At 45.2% G+C, this 27,535-nt stretch overlaps 1 protein-coding gene across 12 annotated transcripts; it reads left to right on the top strand.

The window, feature by feature from the left end:
• Positions 1-33: 33 nt before the first annotated feature.
• On the top strand, positions 34-20,266 carry LOC105936520 (abl interactor 2). 12 transcript variants are annotated; one of them, XM_021323955.2, is made up of 12 exons: positions 35-216; positions 4,850-5,017; positions 5,107-5,283; positions 7,066-7,083; positions 7,672-7,775; positions 10,340-10,486; positions 11,400-11,524; positions 11,683-11,889; positions 13,258-13,425; positions 14,061-14,156; positions 14,594-14,779; positions 18,427-20,266. In XM_021323955.2, the coding sequence occupies exons 1-12, from the start codon at positions 100-102 to the stop codon at positions 18,600-18,602; spliced, it is 1,689 nt and encodes a 562-aa protein (XP_021179630.1). In that variant the 5' UTR covers positions 35-99; the 3' UTR covers positions 18,603-20,266. The 12 variants fall into 12 exon arrangements, with proteins under 12 accessions (XP_021179634.1, XP_035984314.1, XP_021179630.1 ...); XM_021323959.2 differs by lacking the exon at positions 14,061-14,156 and having other exon boundaries at positions 34-216; XM_021323957.2 differs by lacking the exon at positions 7,066-7,083.
• The last annotated feature ends 7,269 nt before the right edge of the window (positions 20,267-27,535 follow it).

Raw genomic sequence — 27,535 nt, 5'->3', positions numbered from 1 at the left:
ACGAGCCACTAGTTCCAGAGGGACAGCCCTTGCAGTACCACAGGCGGCCGCTGGGGGCGGGGCGGAGCCCTGCATCCCGCTCCGCTGAAAGATGTGAAAATGGCGGAGCTACAAATGCTTCTGGAGGAGGAGATCCCAGCAGGACGAAGCGCTCTCCTGGACAGTTTCACCAACTTGGAAAGAGTAGCAGAGTACTGCGAAAGCAACTATGTCCAGGTAGGATATTCAAGTGTCCCGTTTTAGCTCGGGTTTAAGTCTAGCATCCCTGGCTGGGCGCGCTGATGCTAGGCTAGCTGCTGCTAGCGCTGTTTTACAGCCTTCCTTATGGCTTCCAGACGCCAAGACAAGCCGCTGTCACCGCGTCTGCTTTGGGGAGAATTCAGCGTGCGGCCGGCTCATTTCTGTGCTGTCGGCCATAGTTATCGGTGTAGCTATTGGCGTTAAACGTGCACCGACGTTATTGTGAGGGGTGTGTTGTGGCTCCGCAGCGCGTTAGCTAGCCGCTTGCCCTCATCGCCAGCGGCGGGGAGCCCCCACCACCCAACCAGGGTTGTAAAACAGGCCGTAAAATCAATGGTTGGGGATCAGTGGGCGAGCTGGCGGGGAAGGGGACCTGGTCTGGCTCCTCTCTGCCGAGGGGCGGCCGGCCGGCAGCCGCGGAGCCGCTGTGCTTCCACCGCGGCTGTAACAGGCGAGCCGCCGCCGTCTCTGGACTACATGGATCAGGCTTTAAAAGGCTGGATGTGGCTCTGCGTGTTCAGGTGTAGCAGCGGGTTAGCACTGCGGCTGCTGGTGTTGGTGGAAGGCGATCTGATGATGATGGGGGGTCTGTGCTCTGACAGGTTGTCTGGTGACTGGATGCTGAACAATCTGTGTAAAGCAGGACTCTCCTGACTGCGTCCCTCCACCTTTAGAGACATCCCTGTTTGAACACCTGAATGAACGAATGACTCACTTCCACAGCCCTGCAGCGTCCTACCCACTCAGCTATTAGTATTTCTGTTGAGTTTCTGCCCCCACGTGGAGGGGCTCTGCCGCTGTGGCTTTAACCAGATGTGCTCTGCCCGGCCCCTTCCAGGTGGACAGAAAGCTTTGACGTGGTGTGATCCGATCTGTCAGGTTCTCCTGGAGAACAGGAGGAGGGCGCACTGCTGTCCCTCTGGTGTCACTGGGACAGAAGGACAGAAGTGTTAGGATGTGTCGCTCCTCACTGTGGATGTGGGCCAGGCTGCTTCAGGAAGGAAGGAGTCTAGCCCTGTTGGTACGCTTTCCACAGGGATTCTGCCTCTGCAGCGTGGCTGTGGAGAGAGTAAGCTGTGTTCTGTGATGCTCATGTCATTCACATGGGAGGGTCACATGGTTTGGTGGAGCCATTTCCACAACATGTGGAGTATCACCTCAAAGGGATACTCTGAGGTGATACTCCACACACTCCAGTTCTTGTTGACCCACTTGCGTTCCTGCAGTCTAAATGATCCAAACCCACTTTCCTTATTATTCGTCCTGTTAGTAGTAATAAGGCCTCAGATAAAACGGGCTTAGATGTTCCCCAAACAGATGTCGGAGCTATGAAACCGTCTGGACCCAGTTGTTACTGCTCGCTCAGAAAAGAGGGAAGTTGTAGTTATATGGATGTTTTACCAATTAAGTTTCTGTTTAACTTTACTAGTATTTATTGATGATGCAAAGGTCTGTTACCCTGAGTAAGACCCTTGACCAGTGGACAGCACGCTGCCCCCTGGTGGATGGTTTTAACCAGTGCTTCTCAGGCCTCGTACACACGTATCTGGGTATTTATAAAAACCAGCATCTCCCCCGCATCGCTTGTAAAAACACTCCCGTACACGCAGGATCGTCTTTAGAAAAGGTTTAACCACGCAGACCCGTGTAAACTCCCCGTTGACCGTTGTCCTACCCATGCCAGACGCCCAGGGAGCAGCATACCGCCAAGCCTAAACCTGCGGCAGCCAGGCGGGGTCCTTCAAAATAAAGCCGACGTGGAACAGCATGGCGCCTGTGGAAAAGAGCTTTTTCTGGGCTTGTAAAAACAAATAAAAAGCGTCTGAACCAGCTGTAATTCCATAAAGTTCCAAGGCACAAAGCCTGGACTTATTAGTCCAGAAAATACAGGCCTGCTAAATGTGACAACAGCACCCCCTGCTGTTTGCCCTGTAGCGGTGGTCAGTAGTATGACTAATAATACTAAAAAAAAGTCCTAAAATGTACGTAACTGAAGTTTGGCTTTAATATATTTTAATATTAATGGTTTGATCTTATTTTTGCCATATGAGGTTCACAGCTAGTTAAAAGTTCTTTGCAGGTACAAGTCAGGTTAAAAGCCATTTATATTGTTATTAATGTTATACAGCTAAAAAGTGTGCCAATGTTGAAACATGCTAGTTAGAAATCCTTGTTATAAGTTAGAAATGAAGCCGTATGCTTGTTATGAATTTTTAAAGGGACTCTGGGTAATCTTGTGAATGACAGCTTTAAAACAGAAAACAATAAAACTGGATTGCAGATTTACGGCGGCAGGAAAGATATTTTTCATAGATTTAAGGTATGGTTGGAGAAAGCACGCTTCTGTTCTCGTCTCCCTTCCAGCCAGAGCAGAAGGACCTGCGGCTGAAACCTCGCCGAGTCGCCGACGTCAAGCAGAACTTCTTTCTCCTCCTGCAAGCAATCAGGAGAAAAACGGGTGTAAATTTAGCTAGAAATCATGATTTATAATATACTATTAATATAATAACCCTCATAAGCTCTAACTGTAGCAGCCGCCTGTTTGGATTTAGTTTGTAACCTTTAACGTCGTTTCAGTGAACTTATTGTAAACTTTAAGACCAGTGAGTTAGATAAGTGGTGAAAGCTACAGCAGGAAGCTGAAGGCTGGCAGCACATTTCCAGCTCCTCAAACCTGTTTGTCTTGATGCTGAGCAGCGCTGCCGCCTCATGGCATTCCTCATCAGTCACTCTCTAGTTCTGAACTGTTTAAACAAACGCTCCAGAGCTGAGCGCTGCCTGGATCTGGAGGTCAAAAACCTCCTAACCTCCAGTTAAGAGGTTTTTGTATCTGGACGCTGGCCTGGCTCGCTCTGATTTTTGCGTCGTGTGGTCTTATTGAAAGCTGCAGCGTCAGAGAGGATCTCCCTGCAGAAACGCTTGCTTTGCCTCTGCTTCCTCATTCTCAGGTGGACTGCCTTCACAGCCGGTCCTCCTGCTTCAGGAGCTCAGACTTCCTGCTTTCTGATGTTTTCTCCCTCTAACACGCCTCTCCCTCGCTCTGAGGCTGCCGCCACAATCAGCCTTAAAGCCGATGGTCATTTCCACCTTTTCAGCTCGTTTCTGTCGTATGGAGCACCAGGCTGCGTTATATTCCCACTCTGACGTTTAAGTGCTGCTCCTGTAAAGTATCGTTTTATTAGTGCTGGGTGTCATCTAGGATGAACCGATACGATTCTCCATACAAAGCTCACGATTCAATGAGATTCTCTATAGCTCAGCTTGATTTGATCTGATTCCATTATCAATATTTATTACTTTCAAATTAATGCTCAGTCATTCAATCAACAAAACCAGCCAAATATTAAGTTTATGTCCATTTTATTAAACACTGATACATTAACAGGAAAATAAATCATCTGGTTCACAGCATTTAATGAATCACAGAAAGCAGAAATGTTCCCAAACGTCTGATTTTAGGGACGAAGGAGCTTCTAAAATCCTGTCAGCCGTTCCACAGATTCTTCTCACTGCTCTTCCTCACTGTGAGCAGTAATGGTTCTATAATAACGCCCCCTAGGGGTTGGGAGGTATATCGATATTGAGAGCCAGAATATCGATATTAAATATTTAGTGAAAACATGGAGATTAATCTCTGTATCAGTTGTTCTGCACAGCTCTAGTTTTTATTTACTCGACTATTTCAAGTGTTTCCATACAGCTCTATCACACGTTAATGACTGAAGTCGTTTGATACAACAGAAACTGCCTAAATTCAACTGCTGCTTAATGGACCCAATGAGTGACTTCATGCAGTTGAAGCAAAAAAAAAGATTTATTTTGGGATGACAAAAAGATGTAATTCTGCAACAGTGTGTCTTACAGGGTTACAATCTTCAGCTGTAGTGTGGGTCTGTGTCACAGAGTTTCTGAGTAGCTAATTGTAGTGTAGTTGAATGACGATAGTCTAACAAGCTAAGACTACAATGGTATGCTGCTTTGTTTCCTTTCTTCTTGACTCTAGACAGATATCTCAGCACAAAGGGCTAGTAGACACTTCTGACTGGCAGGTTCTAGTTTCAAAATCACAATGTCCTCCTTAAAGGCTCACGCTTCCAAATATAAGTAAATGGGACGGGGGGCTGTCCCATTTACTTGATAGTATTTCTATGTTTGATTCTAAATAATGTGTAAGGACAGAAACTGAATGGCTTCACCTCCCTAAGTGGGCACTAGGACTAAAACACCACCAGGCCTGATGTGGCCTAAAGTCAGCATGACGGTAAGTGGAGCGGTTCACCTGGGTAAGGATAACAGGTTCTGCTCCAGGGCGGGTTCTACGAGCCAATGGGAGCTTAGCTCCCCGCTCTTTAATCAACACGAGGAAAATATCGCCTCTGGTTTCAGTTTTCTGGTCGTTGTCAGAAGGAAACCCTTTAGAAAAGGTTTCTGTTTCCTGAGAAGTACTATCCAGTATTCTTCTCAGCATCAGCGTCAGGTTTAAAGCTGGAAATATTGACAACCCTAGGTGGTGCTTAGAACAGATGTTCCTGCAGGTAGGATTGCTCAGGTTAACCCAAACCATGGCGCTGGCTGGGCTCTAACATGTGGACGCTTGTTCCTGGTTCAGTCTCCAGACAAGCAGAGGGCGCTGGAGGAGACCAAGAACTACACCACCCAGTCCCTGGCCAGCGTGGCCTACCTGATCAACACGCTGGCCAACAACGTGCTGCAGATGCTCGACATCCAGGCGTCACAGCTGCGCCGCATGGAGTCCTCCATCAACCACATCTCACAGGTGGGGGGGCCGGGGGGGCGGTGCCCGCAGCCCGACAGTTTGAGCTTTTTGAGCCGGTTTAGTCACCGTTCCTGCTTGACCTCCCTCAGACGGTGGACATCCACAAAGAGAAAGTGGCGCGGCGAGAGATCGGCATCCTCACCACCAACAAGAACACGTCCCGCACGCACAAGATCATCGCCCCCGCCAACCCAGAGAGGCCCGTCCGCTACATCCGCAAACCCATCGACTACAGCCTGCTGGACGACATGGGCCACGGCGTCAAGGTGAGCTCTGGCTGAGCTTCTTCTGTCTGCCACCTCATCTAACTCGCTTTTTCACACAGCCAAGCATGTTTTGGAGCGGCTAACGGTGTTGTTCTGGTGTCTGACCCGGTTAAAGGGTTCCCACGGCTCATCGGTAACGCTCTGGTGTGGGATCAATGGATCACTTAGACCAGGGGTGTCAAACTCATTTTGGTTGAGGGGCCGCATTCAGCTTAATCTGATCTCAAGAGGGCCACACGAGTAAACTCATTGCAAGATTAAATACAACTAATAAATGTGGACTTTTTGATTTTTATATTAAATTAAGTATGTGCAATTTCAACAATACTTTTACTCAGTTAAACATTTACTTGTGCATTATGCATAAGAACTGATCACAGTGATTGTACAATGTTGAAAAACCTTTATTCACATTTTTTGGAACTTATAAACACTGTCCTACATGACAAAATACATCAAACAGATAAAAATTAAGAAATGATTTAAAATTAATTTTCCACATCTGAAGCTCAGTGCTACCATCTGCTGATTAAAACACAGCGCCCCTCGTGGACAATATAGGAACAGCAGATTTTCAATTAAACAAAGTACATGTTTTTTTCAATAATTGTTTTATCATTCTCTTCATTTTATCTCCTCTTTCTTTGACCTTTTCTTTTTTTTTTCTTCTTGTTCTTCCTTTCCTCTCCTACTTTCCCATTGTAGTGTCCATATCATTTGAGATATTCCCCGCATGAATCATAATAAAACTATTCACATTCATAAATCAAGCGGAGCACTATGGCAAAAGCAGTACTGCTCCACTTGTGAAAGTCAAATCTGATGAGCTAATTTTGGCATTAAGACAAGTTAATTCTTATTGTCACATTGCCAGACAGGACTTTTTTTTTTTTTAATAATGATAATGCATTTAGCCACCAGGCCAGACTAAATTGTTCAGCGGGCCGGAACCGGCCCACGGGCCGTATGTTTGACACTCCTGACTTAGAACCAGCTGAGAGTCTCTGGGTAGAAATAAGTTAAGAATTTAAGACGTGCAGCTCTCCATCTAACAATGGCAACATAAGCGGGAGATCATGAGAAAATTGAATGGATGAACTAAAGGAATTGGGGCCTAATTACCCTGATAGGGTGAGACAATAAAACGCTGTGGTCTGATTATCTGGTTATAGAGTGAAAACAAGACCTCAACGTTAATAAAGATGTCTCAACAAAGCTTTTCATCTCAGGATGAACCAGCGTACTTCATTATGCTGGCTTTTTAAGTTGCTGGCCAGAGAAACATTAAGTCTGTATTTACATGTGAAACTGGATCAGATCACATCCATCCTTTGAAATGATCTCCAGTAAAGAAAGTCGGATGGGATGTTATTTGGTGAATAAAGTGAATATGAATGAATAGCATGGTGTGTTTTTTATTGTTGTAGCCAGAGAAATGTAATGTAGAGGACACGGGGAGGTCAAACATTAGACAGCTCTCAGGTTTCAGTGCATTGAGAAGTAACGTAAGAGAAAAATCAATTCTTCTGTCTGTTTCACCAGGAAACTAACTGTAAAGTCTGTCACCGTCTCTCTGCTGTCTTCCTCTCCTATGATAATGTTAGTGGTTTGTTGTGGAAGGCTTGCTTCACACCCACTGTGTCCAGAGACGGACACAGACGCCACAGAGATGTATCTGTGGATGTGAACAGGGAGCTTTGCACTTCTTCCACCTGCTAACCCCCTGGTTTCTTCTCTTTCTCTCTCACTGCTGCCAAAACGCCTCTTTGTTGTCAACCACAGTGGTTGCAAAGGTTCAAGGTAAGACTTTCAAAGTAAAAGCCTGAAATGAGGTGGGAGTGGGCTTTGTTTCAGTTTCTCTCCTTTATGTTTTGATGTTTTTCTTCTCGTTCCTAAAATAATGACGTTAGGGTTAAACTGTAAGCTTGTCTTGACCGTTTGCCTGCAGCAGCACCCAGAGTGCTGCAGCTGAGGGAGGCTCTCATCCCACCATGGCTCATAACCCCAGGCTTCCTGAGCTGCTCTACCTAAAGCAGAACTGAGCCCAGACCTGTAGTCGTCCCTTCTCTGGTTCAGAACCGCCAGAGACGAGCTGAAGGTGGAGGCCTGAAGACATGACCGCACCTTTAAAGCATGAACCAGTCTAGTCCACGCTTTCTTCCTCTCCTCTGCAGTGGACATGCTCACTGGACTGAAGCGACCCTCTAAGGTCTCGCTCTGGGGTCTTAATGCAGTCCAGGTGTCTGAGTTCCTGGCCTCTAGGGAGGTTTTCAGACCTCGTAGTCAGACTAGCTGTGCAGCTGCTGCTGTTTTCTTTCTCATATCTAGGCGTTATTGTGGTGCTTTAACTAACCAGCAGATGTTCACACATCTGTCCTCCTGCCACAGGCCAGCGCTCAGAACATGAAAGCCGGAGGAGGTGCCCTCCCTCGCACCAACCCCCCCACACAGAAGCCCCCCAGCCCGCCCATGTCAGGCAAAGGGACCCTTGGGTATGTAAGCTGCACCGGACCACCGGCTTTGTTCTGGCTGTGCTCCTCTCTTTCAGGGTTTCCACGCTGACCGGCTCCACATCTCCCAGAGGTGGACTGGGTCGTGCTTTACCAAGCGGCTGGTACCAAGCGGCTGGTACCAAGCGGCTGGGCTGGATGTGAGCCGGATTAACGACACATGAGCTCCTAGTTGGCCTTTCTCAGGTCGTCATTAATAAAACATCAACGCTACATGGTGCATTATTAACACCTGCATGTGGCCTGCTGGAGCCTGAGCAGCTAACGTTTCAGCCCTTCTCCTAAAACCATGAGGAAAAGAAAGATTTCATTCTCAATCATTCAAAAACTATTGGCCTTTTATTGACAAAAGAAATGAAGCCAAACTGGAAAAGTACCAAATAAAAGCTATTAGGAAGTCAGAAAATGTTAATATTACAACGTGCCAGCACAGAAAACAGTAAGTGAAGTAAGGGGGTAAGCCAGGAAACGTCCCTGCTAGAAGCTGGCTGCTCAGCGCTGCCTCATGTAAACATGCTCATGGAAAGTTGAGTGGAAGAAAAAAGTGGCATAGCAAAAGGTTCTCAAGGCTCCAGAGTCCAGCTTTGTTTTGGTTTTATTTTTAGAACAGATTTAAGTAGAAATGCTGATATTTCTCCTGAGTAACATATCGGACTGTAAATCAAAGGTTTAGTTTATTGGTAACTTCTGTGTGCAGATCTTAAGGTTTAGTCTTAAATGAAAAGCATTTAGGAGTACAGAGCAGTTCATGGAGATGGTGCACCGTGTGGATCCCTCCTGATTTCAGCCTCGTTTTCTCCAATCTTCCAGTCATAACCCTCAACTTTTAACTTGCCAGTTCTGGTCTCTACAGTCCCAGATTGAGCTCCTGTTTATCAAAAAGCATAAAAGCTCTGAACCTTCAGCCTAAAACAAAGAGCTCAGCTCTGCTCAGGCTCATAGCAAACATTTCTCCATATTGGTATTATTTCTGGGGACCCTTCTTTAAAAAGAAAAGCCACCATAGTTGTACCTGTTCTGCTGTGTCAGCGTTTCTCACAGCAGCGGACGTTCTCCCATGCTCTTGTTCTGTGACCTAACTCTATAAAGGTGTGTTTATCCTGCAGGAGCTCCACTGGAGCTGCTGGTAAACCTGTCCCAGAGTGCCGTGTGTGTTTTTGTCTTGTACCTTGACTTGTCTGTTGGTGAGAAGTGTGCTGTTTGTCCCTTCTGGATGCATAGCCATCATCCCCGATGCATCAGGTTTCCATTTATTCTCCACCTTTTTATTTGCGTCAGCACGCCCGGCTGCTGCATCCTCCTCATCCAGACGGTGCTCAGGCGGCTGCTGCAGCTGAGAAAGGCTCCTCCTGCAGGCCCTGATCACTCACTCTCTGTTTCCTCATCTTCAAAGTCATCCGAGCTGCTGTTGGGCTAAAAGCTGCTTTCAGACATTTTTGGAACATTGTTTCTGCGCACAAGCGGGAGGGAAAACATCTTTTTTCTGTTAAACATGATGGAGATAAAGTAACTCTGTGAATATAAGCTCTTAGACTTTGCTAACGCTGTGGGATGTAGCCGTAATAAAGCCCTCTGAGGCCTCCTGGACTTTCACCTGCCTTAGCCGAGAAGGGTGAGACTTAAGGGTCTTACATTTCAGCTGTAACCATCGCTAAACGTTTTTATTTTTTATTTGATATACTGAAATATTCAGAAAATTCTTTAGGGTCAATTTAGGAGAAATAAACTAAAACTAAACCAACTTCCAGACATGGAAACATTTACACACCAACTTTAAAGCAAAAGAAATTGACATTAGACCCACTAAAGTTTTTTGCCTTTAGGCGAGTTAGGACTGGTGACATTGTCTCTATTTTCTACGTTTCCATACGGTTCCTCAGTGTAAAGCTGGACGGTTTGGGTCAGATGGTTTGAGCTTCTTTACCAAAGGCTTGATTTGTGGCCCGTTCTCCCAGACAGAGCCGGTGGAACTGGGCCTGTGGGCTCGTCCACACCTTTCCAGCTCCGCTCCTCAGTGTTGGGGGGCTGAGGCGAGGGTGCTGACCTAACCTGGACATGTGCTCTGCTGGAACCACCCGGCGTGTGTAGAAGAAATCCCCCCCGACCAATGAATCTTTCTAACAGAATCTCCAGAACCACATCGCTGGCCCTGATGTAACAGAACATTTTCTTTACATTGATTTTAGCGTCCGTTCACTAATGTCTGAGTTCTGGCTTCAAAATGCCCGTTTCTCTGAGCTGTCTCTGCCATGGAAAGACAGAAAACCTGTGAGTGGAGTCAGGCGGGACTCTCAGCAGAAGCTTAGACTGATAAGTGTCCATGAAGACGTGGACCTAAGCAGGAGGACAGCTCAGTGTGATGGAGGCGTCTCTCCACCAACAGCAGTGACCTCACCTGTTGTCCTACTGTGTGCCATCTGTCATTTTTAAGTTTGCACTTTGTTTCTTACTCTCCTCCCCCTCCTTTCCCCCCACACTCACCCTTGAATGCTCCCCCTCTCCCTCTCCACCCACCCCCGGCCTCCTCCTAACCCCCCACCCCACAGGCGCCACTCCCCCTTCCGGACGCTCGAGCCGGTGCGTCCGCCCGTTGTCCCTAACGACTACGTCTCGAGCCCGACGCGCAACATGCCGCACCCCCAGCAGAGCCCCGCACGCACTGCATCCGTTAATCAGAGGAACCGCACGTACAGGTACCCCTCGCCCCTCCTCCCACCTCCCAGCATGCCTCTGTTCACTCAGACTTTAAGAAGCCCCTCTACTTCTTGTTTTCCTGCACCTCTCTTCTAATGCCAGCCGGCCTGTCACAACCTTTCCTCCTCTGCTGACTCTTGGTAAAGAGGCTCTTTTTAGACCCACGCGCCGTCCAACCCCTCCTCCCAGGCGTAAGGCCCGCTCTGAGTCTGCGCCCCGTCTGTGGGCCAGCAAACAACGTTAGCCTGTAACGAGAGCAGGAAAATCTTCCCCTCTTTCCTCTGACTGTATCTCCATCCACAGCTCGTCCTCCTCATCTTCCTCACATGCCCCGACGCTTCCTGCTGTCACGCCATCACACGTTTGCGTCTCTGCCCTGTGTTGTCTGTCCGTTCAGGCTTCCAGCTGCTTTATTTCTACATTTAGTCTCTGCAGAGGCTTCCACTGACCCGTTAGACGATGTCAGTGTTTGCCTCTCACCTCTTTGCTTTCTCTGCCGTTCTTAATATTCACATCAAACACATTGAACATGCTAAACATAAAGTGAAGAAAAACTAAATGAAACGTTCAAATGAGGATTTTATTCTGTTGGTCAGTGTTTCTATTTTTTTGTATTTCTCAATATTACTTTGTTCCTTTTTTTTTTTTCTCCATCATCATAGTTTCAGGTGGAACTAAATAAAAACAGTCTTAAAGTCTAACCTTAGGAATGCCGTTGTAATAAAAGCCACGGTCTGATTCGCTGTAATGGATTCTCTTTGTTTTCTGCCGTTAGGCTGTGAATCAGGCGTGCTGTATAGTAGCAGAGCTCAGAGCTTGGCTCCCGCTGCTCCTGGGCTCGGGTTTAGTTCGGGTTTAGTTCTGGTTCCACATGTTGTTCGTGTTCTGACGTGTTGTGCCGCCCGTCACCAGCAGCGGGAGCAGCGGGGGGAGCCACCCCAGCAGCAGTCGCAGCAGCAGCAGGGAGAACAGCGGCAGCGGCAGTGTGGGCGTGCCCATCGCCGTGCCAACGCCGGCCCCGCCCCCAGTCTTCCCAGGTAACGCCTCTTGTTGTTTCCTCTATGGCTGCTGGCCTGACTTCATCCGGGCGTGGCTCAGGATCTGCTTTTCTCTCCTTCTCGCTCTGATCTTGTCTCCACCTCCCTCACCTTTCTCTTCTTTCTTCCTGATCTTTAACCCTCACCTTACCCATCAGGTGCAGCCCCTCCCCCACCCAACACGGCCAAATCTCCCCCTAACACTGCCACCACCCCCGGGCCGCCTCCTCCTGTCCTCGACGGCCCCCAACAAGCCCCCAACCCCCCCGTAGAGATTCCTCCTGTCCCCCCACCCCCTCCTCAGCTCCCCGCCTCCATGGCCCCCACAAGCACCGGCCCCGCTCCTTATGGCAACCCCGCACAAGGTGAGTGCACCCCCCCCCCCCCCTGGCGGGAGAAGCCCACCGGTGCACGTCCCCCACCCTCCATGTCGCCCCCCCTCACATTGTGCCTCAGCTTGGTTTGGGTAGGGCTGGACGGTAATTCAGTAACTACCGTATATACATCCATGGATAGACGTGGTGTGAGGGAATAAAAAGGAGAACACTCCTCCTTCCTTTAGCATTCTAGGTTAATACTACAGTCATTACATCCTCCCAGCCAATCACAGCGCAGACCCAGGAACCCTCTGCCACCAAGCCCCACCCACTTCAGAGTTCAGAGAGCACGCATTCAGTTTTTCTTTTTTAAAACCAATTTAGGTAAAATGAGTTTGAATTCATTGTTCTTCATCTAAAGGAAGTCACTGAGCAACAGCTTAAAATGAATGTCTTGATAATTGTCAGTATTTCTAGTTTATGGAGGTGCTTTCTGATGTACCGTCTGGTCCTATTAGAGGGTTCAAAGCACCAATGAGTGAGTAAAAAGAGAAGTTTATCTTTTCCAGCCAGTCTGGTGGTTCTGCTTTAGCTGCTGTGGTTCTTTGGTAGACAGCAGTGGTTCTCAGGGTTCCTGGATCCTGCAGCTTTCTGTAATGAAGACCTCTAGTCGCCTATATGTTTGCCTTTACCCACACGGAGGCTTCTGAACCCAACTCTCAGGAATAATGGCAGATTGTGGTATTGCTACTTAGCCTGAAGCTGTCAGCCAGTTTCCTTAACGGTCAGGCACCGCTCTGCCGTGTTGAAGCCATAAGAAGGTTGTGAAGAAGCTGAGACAATCAGCGAGGCTCCGTCTGATTTACTGAACGTGTGAATGTGAGGCAGCCAGTGTGATTGTCATGCAGCTCCTCAGACGTCCCGTCATCCCTCCGCTTGCTCCATCCTCCTCCCTTCATCCTACACGCCGTCTCTCCAGACGCGCTGTTGTCATGTAAAATGCATGAACCGTCTGCTTTCTGTCTTTTCTGCTTGACCCCTTTTTTAGTTGTTGTTTTCAGAGAGGAACTTGGACTTCTGTCCTTATCTCAGGTTGTTTTACACGTAAAGCTTCCTGGGCTAAGAGGAGAAAAGGTTTAAATGAACCGGCTCAGTTCCAGTTGTCATTATTCTAACATTTAATTCAACATGACACACTGACAAACCCTGGCTGACATCTGGATGTCGTTGATCTGTCTAAATGTTGCAGAATTAAAAAAACCATGAAAAAGTTGATTTTAAATCCAGTTTTAAATCATTTGGAGCCTAAGCAGATGTGCACCGTGTAGCTGAGCTCTGGATTATTCATGCTGTTGATGCAAAGCTCTGGCCAACGTAACCGGCTCTCTGCTGCCCTCTGCTGCCGTCTGTCTGCAGGTGCGCCTCAGTTCTACAGCATGAACCGCCCAGTGCAGCAGCCCCAGAACCCCCAGGTGGGGGGGTCCCTGCCGTTCCGCCGGCCGTCGTCTGTCACAGGCCAGCCCAACGCGGCCCACCACAACCAGAGCCAGCTCAACGGGGGTCCGCACTTCGTCCAGAACCCAGGTGACACATTTTATTGGCATTTTAGGAGGGAAACCAACACAGTCACATACAGTGTTCAGCATCACTCAGTAAATCCTTATATTTATTAATGTTAATGGATTAAAGGGGCTGTTTGCCAACCTTTTTAGTTGTGCACAGTTTTGAAGCCATCATCTGTCCTTTTCCTCTGTGCTTCTTGGCGTGGTCGGCCACATCCATCCCAGAATAACCCACAGAGTCTGGAGAGGGGAACAGCTCTGGACTTCATTCTCAGTCAGAACATTTCACCTGAGCACTATAGATGCAGCTTCTGATTTAAAAGCGCTGCCAGCGTTCACATGTGACCCGTAATGAAGCGGATCCCTGACCTGCTCCATGTTTCTGAAGTCCTCTGTTGTCCTAATCTGTCGCTTCGCTCCAACATGTCAGTCAGGAAGCTTTGCCCATTCTCTCTCTGTTTCTGGTTAGGTTTCTCCTCCAGAAAGCAGCCGCTCCTTCATCACAGTTTATCTCTTTGTTAAAGCTGAAAGAAGACTTTTTTTTTATTGTGTATTACCAAATATCGTCACACTACCAGCAGTAAAAGTGAACTCTTCTCTGTTCTTTAACTTTCTCTTGTGTTGTCTAACCCTGCCCTGGTGTCTGATTGTCTGTAGCGGTGCTAGCAGGCTCACACGCGCCCCCTCCCCCATCCATGCAGATCACCCCCCAGCTGCCTCTCATGGGCTTCGTGGCCCGGGTTCAGGAGACCAGTAAGTAGCTCTTAGCTCCTCGCTCCTCTGCATGGCCCGCCTCCTCCAGCAGCTCATGTCCCTTCCTGCTTTGCCTGGTCTTGTCCTCCTGTGAAGCTGCTGTCTCCACATTCAGCTGGCTGCGGACTGAACGCAGCTAATCGCTCTGATTACGCTGAGCTTAATGTGAGACATGCAGGGTTCTGGTCATTCAGGAGAAAGCAGGACATTTGTTTACCATCATGATGAAGCTGCCATGGGATGTTTGCTCTTCTGTTTTACCTCACAATGTCTTCTCCACACCTGCATGGTGAACTAGTGTGCACTTAGTTTCCATCCCATCCGTTCTGCATTCCCTTCTTTGAACTGCATGGAAGACTCTCTCCCCTCTGCGCTCATCCTGCCTCTTTAAAACGGCTCATCTGGTTTTTCCCCCGCTGCCCAACATCTGCCTCTAGTCTCAGACGTTCCGCCTCCGCCTCCACCTGCCGACGAGCCGGTGTTTGAGGAGCCCACACCGCCTCCTCCTCCACCTGAGGACTACGAGGATGAGGAGGAGGAAGAGGAGTCGGCAGTGGTGGAGTACACCGACCCCTACGCTGAGGAAGACCCACCGTGGGCCCCACGCAGCTACCTGGAGAAAGGTTGGTCTTCAGATCCACCGTAGATCATGTATGGGCCCCAGTGGCCCAGGAGATAGGGAGTTCCTCCTAGAAGAGTCTGGAACATGAACATGTTTAATGCCATTATCATTTTAAATCTATGTAAGCACAAATATGATTAAAAAAGGAAGAGCAGCTAAATGAAATAACATTACAGGTGCAGCTCACTGGAGGGTTTTTTTGATCAGGCTTGCTGTACCACATGTGGTCCTTAGAGGCTACCTGCTGACCCTGTTCTGGAGTCTGGGCTCCAGCGCCTGTGTTGGTTGCAGGAAAACATGCTGCTTTGGTCCATTCTAAAGTTTTCATTGTAAGGATAATTTCCAGGTAGTGCTCTGTCTGTATTAGCTTTGTGTAAAGCACCAGTAGCATGACCAGACGCTGCCACCAGCACCGGGCTGTTTTCCTCTCTGTCCACGGCCATGGAGAATTAGCTTCCCTGTGAGCCTAGGTGCTTATTTTTAAACTTAGGAACACCCAAAAAAACAAAATTGTTTAATAAGTACTCACCAAAACTGATTTCAGAATGGGGAAAAAGAAGAGCAGAACTCGACTAGAAAATTTCTGAAGAAATTTAGCAAGGCGCCTGCCACTTGGTGCGTACCGTACCGTCAGAAATAGCAACAGGAATAACACTGCGAATTTCAGGTTCCTACGGTCTTCACAGCCCTCGCAGCGGCCGTTGAAAGGTGCCATGTTAAGTCAATGGACCTCCTAGGAGCCTCTTGCTAGCAGCGTTGTCATGGAGACTCACTGACAGCTGCAACCCTCTCTGTCTGTAAAGGCAGAAGAACTCTGGCTAAGCAGCAGTTGGTAGGACCTTCCTAAAGCTATTTCCGGTAAGCGACATGCTAACGGTTAGCCGTTGGCATGGCTGTGTTCAGTATCACCGGATGATGTTACTCTGTTAGTTTGGTTGAAATCCTGTACAGAGAAGTGCCTAAAAAGGGAGAAAATCCTAAAATTCACCAAATCTGTCAAGCAGAAGTTTGTACAGGCTTCCTAGAGCTACTTCCGGTTAGCCACATGCTAACCGTTAGCCGCTAACATGGTTGTGTTTGGTATCCCTGGGTGAGTGTACTCTGTTAGTTTGGTCCAAATCCTGTACTGGGATGGGCCTCAAATAGGGAGAAAAAACGTTGTTTATAACGTTGCCATGGTAACTCAAAATGGCGGGTGGTACAAAAAATACTTCATGGGATCAGCACACATGTTTTAATATACACATTGTGGGGATTATAATACAAAACTCTTAGTCTCCCACGCCGTGAATCGATCCCACGACCTCTTGCATGCAAGACCTGTACTTTCCATCTCAGCTATACTGTAGCGCCATATATGGGCATGCATTATTGGGACCATAAGGGGTTTGGTCCCCCATTGAAAAGCATTGGATGTTTGACACCTCATAGCTGGGAGATGCTTTATGCGACGTAGCCCAAATTTCTTGTGGAGCTTTCTCTCTAAAGTACGAACAGACTCTGTGAAGCAAAAGTTGGTGAGACCTTCCTAGAGCTACTTCCAGTTAGCAACAAGCTAACTGTTAGCCGCTAACAAGGTTGTGTTCAGTATCACTGGGTGATTGTACTCTGTCAGTTTGGTCCAAATCCTGTACTGGGAAGTGCCTCAAATAGGGGTGCCAATACTTGATGTCACCAAACGTGACCAAAGTTCATGGGTCAGATTGGCCTCCTTTAGCAACTCAGCCTCACCACATCTGGGCCCAGAACTCAACATTTGACCAAAATGACGTGTAGCACCATTTCCCACAGGTGGGTGGGTGCTGTATTGGCCAATTGGGTCGTGTCTGGTTATCATGCCAGGTCCTGTTGGAAGCAAAGGCCCAATAGGAAAGCATGTGAAATCCAAAATGGGTCAGAAAAGTCACACATGGCTGAAAGTCACAGGAAAATTTTAAAATGTTAAGAGGAAGTGACTTCCTCTTAACATTTTAAATTTCAGATTTCTACATTAATCACAGCCGCTGCAGCGGGCGTCGAAAGTTGCCATTGTATCCCAATGTAGCTTCTCCCTCAGGCTTCCAGAGTTCCGTCGTCATGGAAACTCACTCACACACCTGCAGCGGCCGTCTACAGAAGTGCAGACACTTTGGTCACAATAAGTCCCATTGGATTATAATGGAGAACTTTGCCCCGAACAACGCTCGATATCTCCTTATCCGTAAATGGCAGAGACGTAATTTTTTCTGCGTTTAGTTCGTAACGGATAGGGGAAGAAGAAAAGCTTGAAGAAGAAGAAAATTATGATCTAAAGGGGATTTTTATGGAATTTCAGAAATCCTCTAAAAAGGGTCCCGAACAAATCGCTGTAACTCAAAAGGTATGAGATATCAAAATAATTCTTTCACCATGAGTATCAGCAGGCTTTTGAGGACCATGTAGCTCATTTTCATATGTTTGTACAAAAATCGGTGTAGACACAGCGACGATGTAAAAAAGTGGTTGATGTGGGAAAATGCAGCTCCAAAGCGTTTTTAGGATTTTGCACATTCGCTACTTCCGAACAAATTGTTCCTGCGGAAAAACCGTAACAGTTATCCACAAAATTCCTTTTTTGTGAGTGCCAGAAGGGTTGGGACATTCATGTGTGAAAGTCTCATGTCTGTACATAAAACGGTTTAGGAGTAGCGACGATGCGAAAACATGTGATGTTTTGGATTTTCAGATGTCATTTTTCAAAAGCGCTCCATAGGAAATGAATGGGGAAGGTTTCGGGTTTGTGTCGGTCTGAGGTGATTTGCGAAAGATCTATAAATGCCACACCAATGAGGGTTACATTTCCCGAATCCTGACAAAAATACCTACGTTTTGATGTATAATTTGTCTACGTAGAGTGAAAATTGAGCGAGTAAGGTCAAGTTGTTCGGAGTTTTGAAATCTTTAAAAAAGCTAGAGTGGGCCACTCTAGCGGTTGGAGAATTCCGTCATTGACTTTCATTGTAAACGATGATTTTGCTGATTTTTGGACATGAGCTTTGAGGAGTAACTGTGAAGAGACGATAAAAGATATCCACATCCCGTTTTCACTTCTGAGTGATTCACAGATATATCTACAATCTGGAAGTTAAACGGTGTTCGTAGGTGAAAGCATGGCGACACAGTACAGCGTTGAAAATGGTCATTTTGAGGCTTTTTTGAGGCTTTCTCTCTACCCGACTCCATTCATTCCTATGGGATTTTTTTTGGGGGTGGTTTTTCGTTAAGTATGTTGCCATGGTAGCTCGAAACCTCAATAAAAGTAGTAGCACACATCTCGTGATCGAGCCGCACGTTTTGATAACTATATTGTGGGGGTGCACGCTATGGTTCGGGTCGCATTAATCGTGACGGATGAAAAATAAAGAATAAGATAGAGACGCCTTTAGAGGTGCATAGTAATAGGTGCCTCCATGCATTTGCAATGCTATGGCAGGTGCCTAACTAGTGAATGGCTTCAACACTCAACGCTGAGTTTGCTTAAAAGCTAGAAAACCAACTAATTTAAGTGAACTCCAGAAGAGTAATCAAATGTCCAAATTATCCCCAGAAGCATCTTGATTGCCTTTTTAAATGTGTTTTTAGAAGAAGAATCTAACTGAAGGTGGTGTTTCTTGTCTCCCGTTCCCTCAGTGGTGGCCATTTACGACTACACCCGCGACAAAGAGGACGAGCTGTCGTTCCAGGAGGGCGCCATCATCTACGTGATCAAGAAGAACGACGACGGCTGGTTCGAGGGAGTAATGAACGGCACCACGGGCCTCTTCCCCGGCAACTACGTGGAGTCCATCATGCACTACGCCGACTGAGCAGCGCTCCTCTGTTTGTGAGCAGCAGCGGGTGGAGACCTGGATCAGACAGAGCATGATCTCCATCCCTGCCAAGCCGTTCTAAAGAACACGACAAACTGGGATCATTCTTCCCACATAGTTGTCGCCATTGTAAAGCAGCCACTGCTCTAGGTATATCCTTGTTCTGTTTCTTTATTTGACCAAGCAGGAGTGTTGTTCCGTTATAAAGCCACTACATACTGTTCTGTTGTTTACCCATTTTAACAAATATTTATTAGTAGTCGGAGAAAGGGCTGGAGGAAAATGCCTTCATGGTTAGATTTCTCCTCAACGCTCCTGAGACAACCAGATCCTCAATAAGTGGGAGGTATGGGGGGGGGGGGGGATTTCCAGATTTGCAGTCAGGTACCTCAGGGATGGTGCCAAAGCTGAGCAGGACAAGCACATGGGATGTCTCAGCGCGACATCTGTAGGCAAACGAGTGCTTTAAAGTCAGACTTCTGATTATTTTCTGTGAAGTTTATTTGATGAAACGTAGCGTTTCAGGCAGGCGGGTTGATCCACGCTTCACAAGCCGACATGCAGTGTTTGAAGTGAAGGAATCCTCATCCAGCCCTGACATAATGCAAGAGTTTTAGAAGAGCAGCGTTCTTTTTTTGTTTGTTTTCTGGAGTTTTAAGGGTTTATTTTCTGGTTTTGCTTGCAGTGCGTCAGGCTGCATGTTTTCTTTCCTATTGATTATCGTCTTAATATTTTCAGATCTGGTGTGGTTTGGTTTTCTATATTCGCCCTCTACGCAGACGACAACGTCATATCTCGGTCATCTCTCAGACGCTTGTGCCATATTGAAGTGTGTGTTGCTGTTCAGAGGTTTTCTATCACTCCATTTGCAATAAACTTGCCGGGGGATGGAGGGTTGGACTGGTACTGAAATGCAAAACTTTCTCAGCTTTCCCCTCCAAGTTGTTTTAGATCAAAAGCACATACGTTTCTACTAAAACGTGTACAAGAAGAAATATTATAACTGTGAGATGTATTATGTCTTCACAAAGGGACTTGTTGAATATGAAAAGAAGCCAGCTGTTGTGTTGAAATGGTTTTAGCGGCCATACTAAGAAAAAAAAAATCACTTGTCCTCCGTATAGTTAAATACGCTTGGCCGTTGGGTGTTTCCACCATGTCGGAATCTTTATTTTTTATCTTAAATGGAGAAAAAAAAAAAGAAATAAGTGGGTCTGAATGTGAGTCTTGCATGCCATTGTTCTTATGTGTAAACTTACATGGCGAGGTCACCCATCTGTAAGAAAAAGACAAGCAGCCCTGACCAGTAACAACCAGCCTCGTCCAAAGAGACTGTCCAAGTTCAAGCCCACGTCCGAGGAGTGTCTCTGACCTGAACGTAGCCGTCATCGCATCACCGTGGACCATTATGTGTAAGCTGCTAGTGAATCCAGCAGGCAGGATGTTACGTAACACTACATGGATGACACTGAGCGGTCAAACCTACATGTAAGGCCTTTGGCCCGCAGGATTCACAACCTTCTGGAGTCACGGACGTCCCTCAGGATGTCAGGTTAACAGTCCATAATGCCATTGTGTTGCACAGTTAAAGTTGAATTGCAGAAGTATCATATTTGTAAAATCATGAGAACAAAGACAATAAAGTTATTAAGTTTACTGGTGCAGAAGTGTGTTTTTCTGGATCATATCACATTGTAGGAACTGGTTTTCATTTGTAATGTCTGACCGAGGTTATTTCTGGCAACTGGCTCTCAGGTTGGTGGAAAACCTTAGATAATGCAGTGGGCTGGTTTTGGGGACTTTCTGTGGCCAAATAAAGATTCTGCATCTTTCACACTTTAATGCTGTGAAGAAAGCATGTGGCCCTTAATGATTTCTCCTGTTTCTGCTTTTGTCACACGCAAAAGTGTTTCAGGTCAGACAAGTTGAAACACAGATAACCTGAGTGAATGCAAAAGGCACTGCTGGACCACAAGCGAACATAAAGGCCCATCTCACATTTACCAAAATACACTTTAATGATCTTCTTGACTATAAGGAAAATATCAATGACAATACTTTTATTTTCCTAATGAAACTTTGCATCTGGTTTTAGGGTTACTGGTCAGCAGTAAAAGTTTGTGGTGGTAGTGTGATGGTATGGGGCTGCTTTTAGGAGAAGCGTATTTGATTACTTGATTTTAAATTAGTCAGGAGAGCGGCAGCAGCAGAAGTGTGAACGCATCTTTAAAGGCGTCACTCTGTAGGACTACATGTTTCCTGCCAGTCAGAGCTCCCTTTGTCCCCTTTATCCTCCATCCAGAATGTGGGAGTGGATGTGCTTTCCAGAGTGGGCCCTCTAGGAAGAGAACGGAGACGGTCCAGCTGTGGTAGCTTTGCCCCTTAGATGGAGACTCACTGCCCTGTTCTTGTTCATAACAGAGCAGAACTCTCCTCTGTGTGCATCTGGCCACGTTTCCCTCAGAGGAAATGCTGTTGGCAGTTCTAGAAAGGACCTGCTAACCTGTGCTGGTCATCTAATTTATGTCGTGCAGGAATAACCAGCCTGCTAGTAGCAGCGCCGTGTGTTGGTGACACTCGATGCACCCGTCTGTGACTTCTGCTTCAATGTGAGCGTCTCATATATTGTTTTCAAAGACAAAAAATCAGCAAAATAGCTGTTTTCAATAGCACTGGATGTTGGTTGGCTGGGGGAATAAAGAAAGTCAGTGTTGAATATCTCAGACTGGTGAAATTGTTTGTGTAGACTCTAATTTTAAACGTTAAACAAAAGGAGATCCAGATATTTTTCTCCTTTGTTTTGGGTTAAAACGTTTGATAAACTATAATCCTGCTACATCAAATACAAAATGATCAGGAGTTTGAACTTTGTGGTTCACAGACTTGTGGACGTGTGTAAAATCCAATTTCTAAGCCATGTGGTGCTGTTTAAATGGCACTAAGACATGGAAACAGGAAGATAATGAACCTATTAGCATATACTGAACTGTCCTATCATAGAGGAAAATTATTTGTGGTAAACAGTAAAAATGTCTCTATAGTGCAGTTATCAGCAGAGAGGTCAGATTCTCAAGTTATGTCTTGGCTTTGTCACCGTCTTTTGTCCGCAGTTCCAGTTTTTTCAGGGGGTTGAGGAGAAAACTAGATAAATCTTTCTCACGTTCCAGAGGAACATTATGACCTGCTGAAAACGACGTGGGCTACGTTGATAACTGAAGAACTTTCTGGGGAAAACCTGGTCTGATCCGGAGAGACAGCATCCATCCTACTTTGGATGGTGCAGCTCTTCTTTCTAGAAATCTGGCCGGATTTATTAGTCCTCCTAAATGCTGACAACCCAGGGTCCAGACCAGGAAGCAGAGCCGTAGTTTAACACACCTCTCTGCAGCTTCTGTACTGTTACCCATCCATTACCCTATTGAGACGGTGTCTTTCCCACGGCCAAAACTTAACAGATCAAAAACTGATCTAAAAGGAACAAATCATAAAAACCCAATAAAAATCAATACGGTTCACCTTGAACCTAAAAATAAAACAATTAAATGTGGTCTATTAAATATAAGGTCTCTCCCTCCAAAGACTTTGTTAGTTAACGAATTGATTTCTGATAAACAGATTGATTTGTTTTGTCTCACAGAAACCTGGCTACAAGAGGACTACGTTAGTATAAATGAGTCAACTCCCTCCAATTATTAAAATTTCCACATTCCCAGATCTGTGGGAAGAGGAGGAGGAGTGGCAACCATCTTTCAGTCTGATTTATTAATTAGTCCCAGGCCAACTAATAATTACAGTTCTTTTGAACATTTAACCCTCAGTTTCCCTCATCCAAACTGCAAAGCAATAAAACCTCTTCTGTTTGTTGTTTTGTATCGTCCACCAGGCCCTTACACTCAGTTTTTGGATGAGTTGTCAGATTTCTTATCTGATTTGGTGTTAAATACTGATAAGGCTATTATAGTGGGTGATTTTAACATCCATGTTGACACAGAATGTGATAACCTTAGTGTAGCCTTTAAAACTATCCTAGATTCAATTGGTTTTGCTCAAAATGTGCATAAACCGACGCACTCTTGGCTCCATACTTTAGACCTTGTGCTGACATATGGCATTGATTGTGAAGAATTAACAGTATTTCCTCACAACCCTGTCCTATCTGATAATTTTTTAATAACATTTGAGTTTAATCTAACTGAGTTCTCCACCCCCAAAAGAGGGTTCCATTATAGTAGATCTTTATCGGATAATGCTGTATCAAAACTTAAAGAGTCTGTCCCCTTTTTAATATCCTCCGTATTGCAGAAATGCCCTGTAGATGGCAGCAATGTTGTTGCTTCCAATTCACAAATAGATGTCTTTGTAAACGGTATGACTTCGTCATTGCGTTCTGCATTAGACAATGTAGCTCCCTTGAAAAAGAAGGTGATTATTCACAGGAAGCTGGCTCCTTGGTTTAATTCAGAGCTGTGTTCCTTGAAGCACAATGTTAGGAAATTGGAGAGAAAATGGCGCTCTACACACCAAGAGGAATCCTACCTAATCTGGAAGAAGAGTCTATTGTTGTATAACAAGACCCTTCGCAGAGTTAGAGCAGCATATTTTTCATCATTAATTGAGGAGAATAAGAATAATCCTAGATTTCTCTTCAGTACAGTTGCCAAACTTACCCAGAGCCACAGCTCTGTTGATCCATCCATTCCCTTAGCTCTTAGCAGTAATGATTTTATGGGATTCTTCATAAATAAAATTGATTCCATTAAAAATAAAATAATTGGCATCCTCCCAAACATGATTACCTCGTCCTCAGTAAGTGAGGCAGCATTGGAGGAATCCTTAGAACCTGCGCAGTGTCTGAACTGTTTAAAAGCAGTAGAGCTTTCTGAGCTATCTAAAATTTTAGCTTCATCTAAACCTTCTACCTGTATGTTAGACCCAATCCCAACCAAGTTGTTTAAGGAGGTATTCCCTCTGATCAGTGGTCCTATTTTAGACATGATTAATCTATCCTTGGTAAATGGATATGTACCACAGGCTTTTAAAGTAGCTGTTATTAAACCTTTACTTAAGAAACCATCTCTTGATCAAGATGAGTTAGTAAATTACAGACCTATATCTAATCTTCTTTTCTTATCTAAAATTCTTGAGAAAGTAGTTGCTAATCAACTATGTGAACATTTACAAAGTAATGACCTACTTGAGGAGTTTCAGTCAGGCTTCAGAGCTCATCATAGCATTGAAACAGCTCAGGTGAAGGTCACTAATGATATTCTCATGGCCTCAGATAATGGACTTGTGTCTATACTTGTCCTGTTAGATCTCAGTGCTGCGTTTGATACAGTTGATCACAATATTCTCCTACAAAGACATGAGCATACTGTAGGGATTAAGGGAAAAGCATTAGGCTGGTTTAAATCTTATCTGTCGGACAGATTCCAGTTTGTTCATGTTAATAATAAATCTTCCTCAAACTCTAGGGTCACTTGTGGAGTACCACAGGGTTCAGTCCTTGGACCAATTCTATTTACTATATATATGCTTCCGATTGGCAAAATTATCAGACAGCATGGGATTAATTTCCACTGTTATGCTGATGACACTCAGCTATATTTATCCATAAATCCTGATGAATCCAATCAATTACTTCGACTGCAGTCATGTCTTGATGACATCAAAAGCTGGATGACTTTAAATTTCCTGCATTTAAATTCTGACAAGACAGAAGTTGTAATCTTTAGGCCAGAGTCTTCAAAAAATAAACTTCTTAACTAATCACTTAATCTGGATGGCATTAACTTGGCCTCTGGTAATAAAGTAAAAAATCTTGGTGTTGTTTTCGACCAAGACATGTAATTTAAATCCCATATTAAACAGGTTTCCAGAGTTTCCTTTTTTCACCTCCGGAATATCGCCAAAATTAGAAACATTCTGTCCAGGAGTGATGCTGAAAAACTAGTCCATGCATTTGTTACTTCAAGGCTGGACTATTGTAATTCTTTACTATCAGGAAGTCCACAAAATGCAGTTCAAAGTCTTCAGCTGAGGGATCATATTTCTCTTGTTTTAGCTTCCCTTCATTGGCTTCCTGTTAAATCAAGAATAGAATTTAAAATTCTCCTTCTAACGTATAAAGCCCTTAATAATCAAGCTCCATCATATATCAGAGCTCTGATTACCCCGTATGTTCCTAACAGAGCACTTCGCTCTCAGACTGCAGGTCTGCTGGTGGTTCCTAGAGTCTCTAAAAGTAGAATGGGAGGCAGATCCTTTAGCTATCAGGCTCCTCTCCTGTGGAACCAACTCCCAGTTTTGGTCCGTGAGGCAGACACCCCGTCTATTTTTAAGACTAATCTTAAAACTTTCCTTTTTGACAAAGCTTATAGTTAGAGTGGCTCATACCCTGAGCTATCTCTATAGTTGTGCTGTGATAGGCCTAGGCTGCTGGAGGACATCAGGGTCTAATTTTCTCACTCTACTGATTTCTACTGTTCTTCAGTCTACTGTTCTCCAGTTTTGCATTGTATTACATTGAAATGACTGTCGTCATTTCTGCTTTAACTTTCTGTTCTCTCTCTTTTTCTTCATAGTAGGTACACCTGGTCTGGCGTTCTGTTAACTGTGACATCATCCAGAGAAGACAGATCACCCGCTACTACCATCTAATGTAGAACAGATTACTAGATCAATGTGTGCTTCTGTGCTTTTTTGTTTCTCTTGTTGTGTCTCTGTTCTGTCTTCTGTAACCCCAGTCGGTCGAGGCAGATGACCGTTCATACTGAGCCCGGTTCTGCCGGAGGTTTTTCTTCCCACTGTCGCTTCATGCTTGCTCAGTATGAGGGATTGCAGCAAAGCCATGTACAATGCAGATGACTCTTCCTGTGGCTCTACGCTTCCCCAGGAGTGAATGCTGCTTGTCGGGACTTTGATGCAATCAACTGGTTTCCTTATATAGGACATTTTTGACCAATCTGTATAATCTGACCCAATCTGTATAATATGATTGAACTTGACTTTGTAAAGTGCCTTGAGATGACATGTTTCATGATTTGGCGCTATATAAATAAAATTGAATTGAATTGACCTTAAACAGGTATTCAGCAGATGCTCTTTCCTTAGCACTGGACCAGAGACTCCTGGGTGAACCACATCACTCTGAAAAATGTGTACTACTCTCTTCTACCCACCATTTCCCTAAAAACCTGACCTCTGTCCTAGCCTAACATTTTATATTCTCCCTAGATTATATTTTCTTTTTCCCCAAAATGCCACAGAATGCTTGAAAACGTCCATATAATCCTCTGATGTCTTCTTGAAAACCGTGTTTGGTCGGTCTGGAGCGTTCTAATGAAATTCAACCCAAAAAAATCATTTGAGAACATTTTTTAATCTAGTCAGGTTATGTATATCTGACAGTGAAATTATTTTTTTCATCTGAAACTCTGAAATGGGACAAAGAAAAGAAGCATAAAGACTTCCTTAGATTTCAGGTGCTGAAATGAACCAGGGAGGCAGTCAACATAACGGCATGCTTTATTGATATACAGTAAAGCATTTTATAGTACAGTAGTAAGGCATACAGTTGATGGGGTCTGATATGTTGTGAAGAACTGACGTGTTATTAGAAAAATTAGGCGAAAATGACAAATTCTTCCAACTTTAACATACAAGAGATCAGATTCTGTTTGGGCCGGACAAAAGTCATCGGGTCGTGCAGGAACATGACTGAAGTTATTCAGAGTTCTGATTATTCATTAGAAATAAAGATTTTCTTATCTTTTAGTGCGGTTAATATCAGAGCACCTCACACAGAACAAACCTGCTGTAACCCAAAGACAAAATGTAACACCAAAACATTTCTTCCACTCACACACACACAGAAAACTAAAATAATAAAAATCCAACCAGGGTTTGTTCTCGTTGGACAGTTAATGGATCTGATCCATGTGAGAAATAGGAACATTAACCAGAACATTCAGCCTGGAGGTTCCACCAGTGTAAGGAGCGTGTAAAGAGTTCAATTAGCAAGTAAAATCTACTTAATCATTAATCTTAGTGTGGAACTGATTACAGTATATAAATGATTACTGCGCTTCACATGAGGTAGAGCTCATGTTCCCCAGGCTTCCTGAAACAATCACCCTGTTGGATTCTGTTAGAATAATCAACCATTCAGGCTAAAAACGGTAGAAGCTTCTAACTCAGGGCATCGACTGGTCGTCTCCACGCTAAATATGTCAAGTTCAACAGTTTCTCTACTGAGGAAGACTTTTCTCTCTCTGCACCAATCAGGGAAGCAGATGCTTCATCTCTTGGAAAAGTTACGGCTGATTAAAATTGCTTTTGCACTTTGCCTCTGTGCGCCGTGGAGGAACGCGTGACGGAAACGTTTGGAGACGATCAAATTGGAGTTTGCACGTTGAAAACCAACATCTGCGCATGTCCCAACATCCTAAAGGGTCTGCAGGCCAACACAAAGTAGATCTTATAGTGGAAACATGATCCACCATTTTACGTTCTACGCATAGAAATCTGATAAAAAGTGGGCCGTGTTTGTAAAAAAAAGAAAATCTACTGCATTCATTCCACATTCTCCAACTGTTATGAACTGTTTTTAGAAAAGGGAAGAATTGAATGTGGGGACAGTTTCCAGACTGCATAGGAACCCTGGACTGCACAGCCACCCAGACGTGGCCTGACAGGGAAGCCAGTAAGAGCCGATGGAAGTCTGAATCTAACTGGGGAACTTCTGGTGGCATCTTAACATCTGCAGCGCGGACACAATCCAATCTGGAGTGGGTGGAGTCTGATGAGCCCAAATGTAGGCAACTGATTCAATCTGTAGCTGTGATGAGATAAATGTGGGATCTGAGAGACATATGACAGCCAAGCGTTCAGCTGATGAGCAACCAAGTGTCACATTTGTCTTTTCTAAC

The sequence above is a fragment of the Fundulus heteroclitus genome, chromosome 24, assembly GCF_011125445.2.
Source record: "Fundulus heteroclitus isolate FHET01 chromosome 24, MU-UCD_Fhet_4.1, whole genome shotgun sequence".
Lineage (NCBI taxonomy): Eukaryota > Metazoa > Chordata > Actinopteri > Cyprinodontiformes > Fundulidae > Fundulus > Fundulus heteroclitus.
The sequence above is the reverse complement of the archived record's forward strand: the minus strand, read 5'-3'. Positions and strand labels throughout refer to the sequence as shown.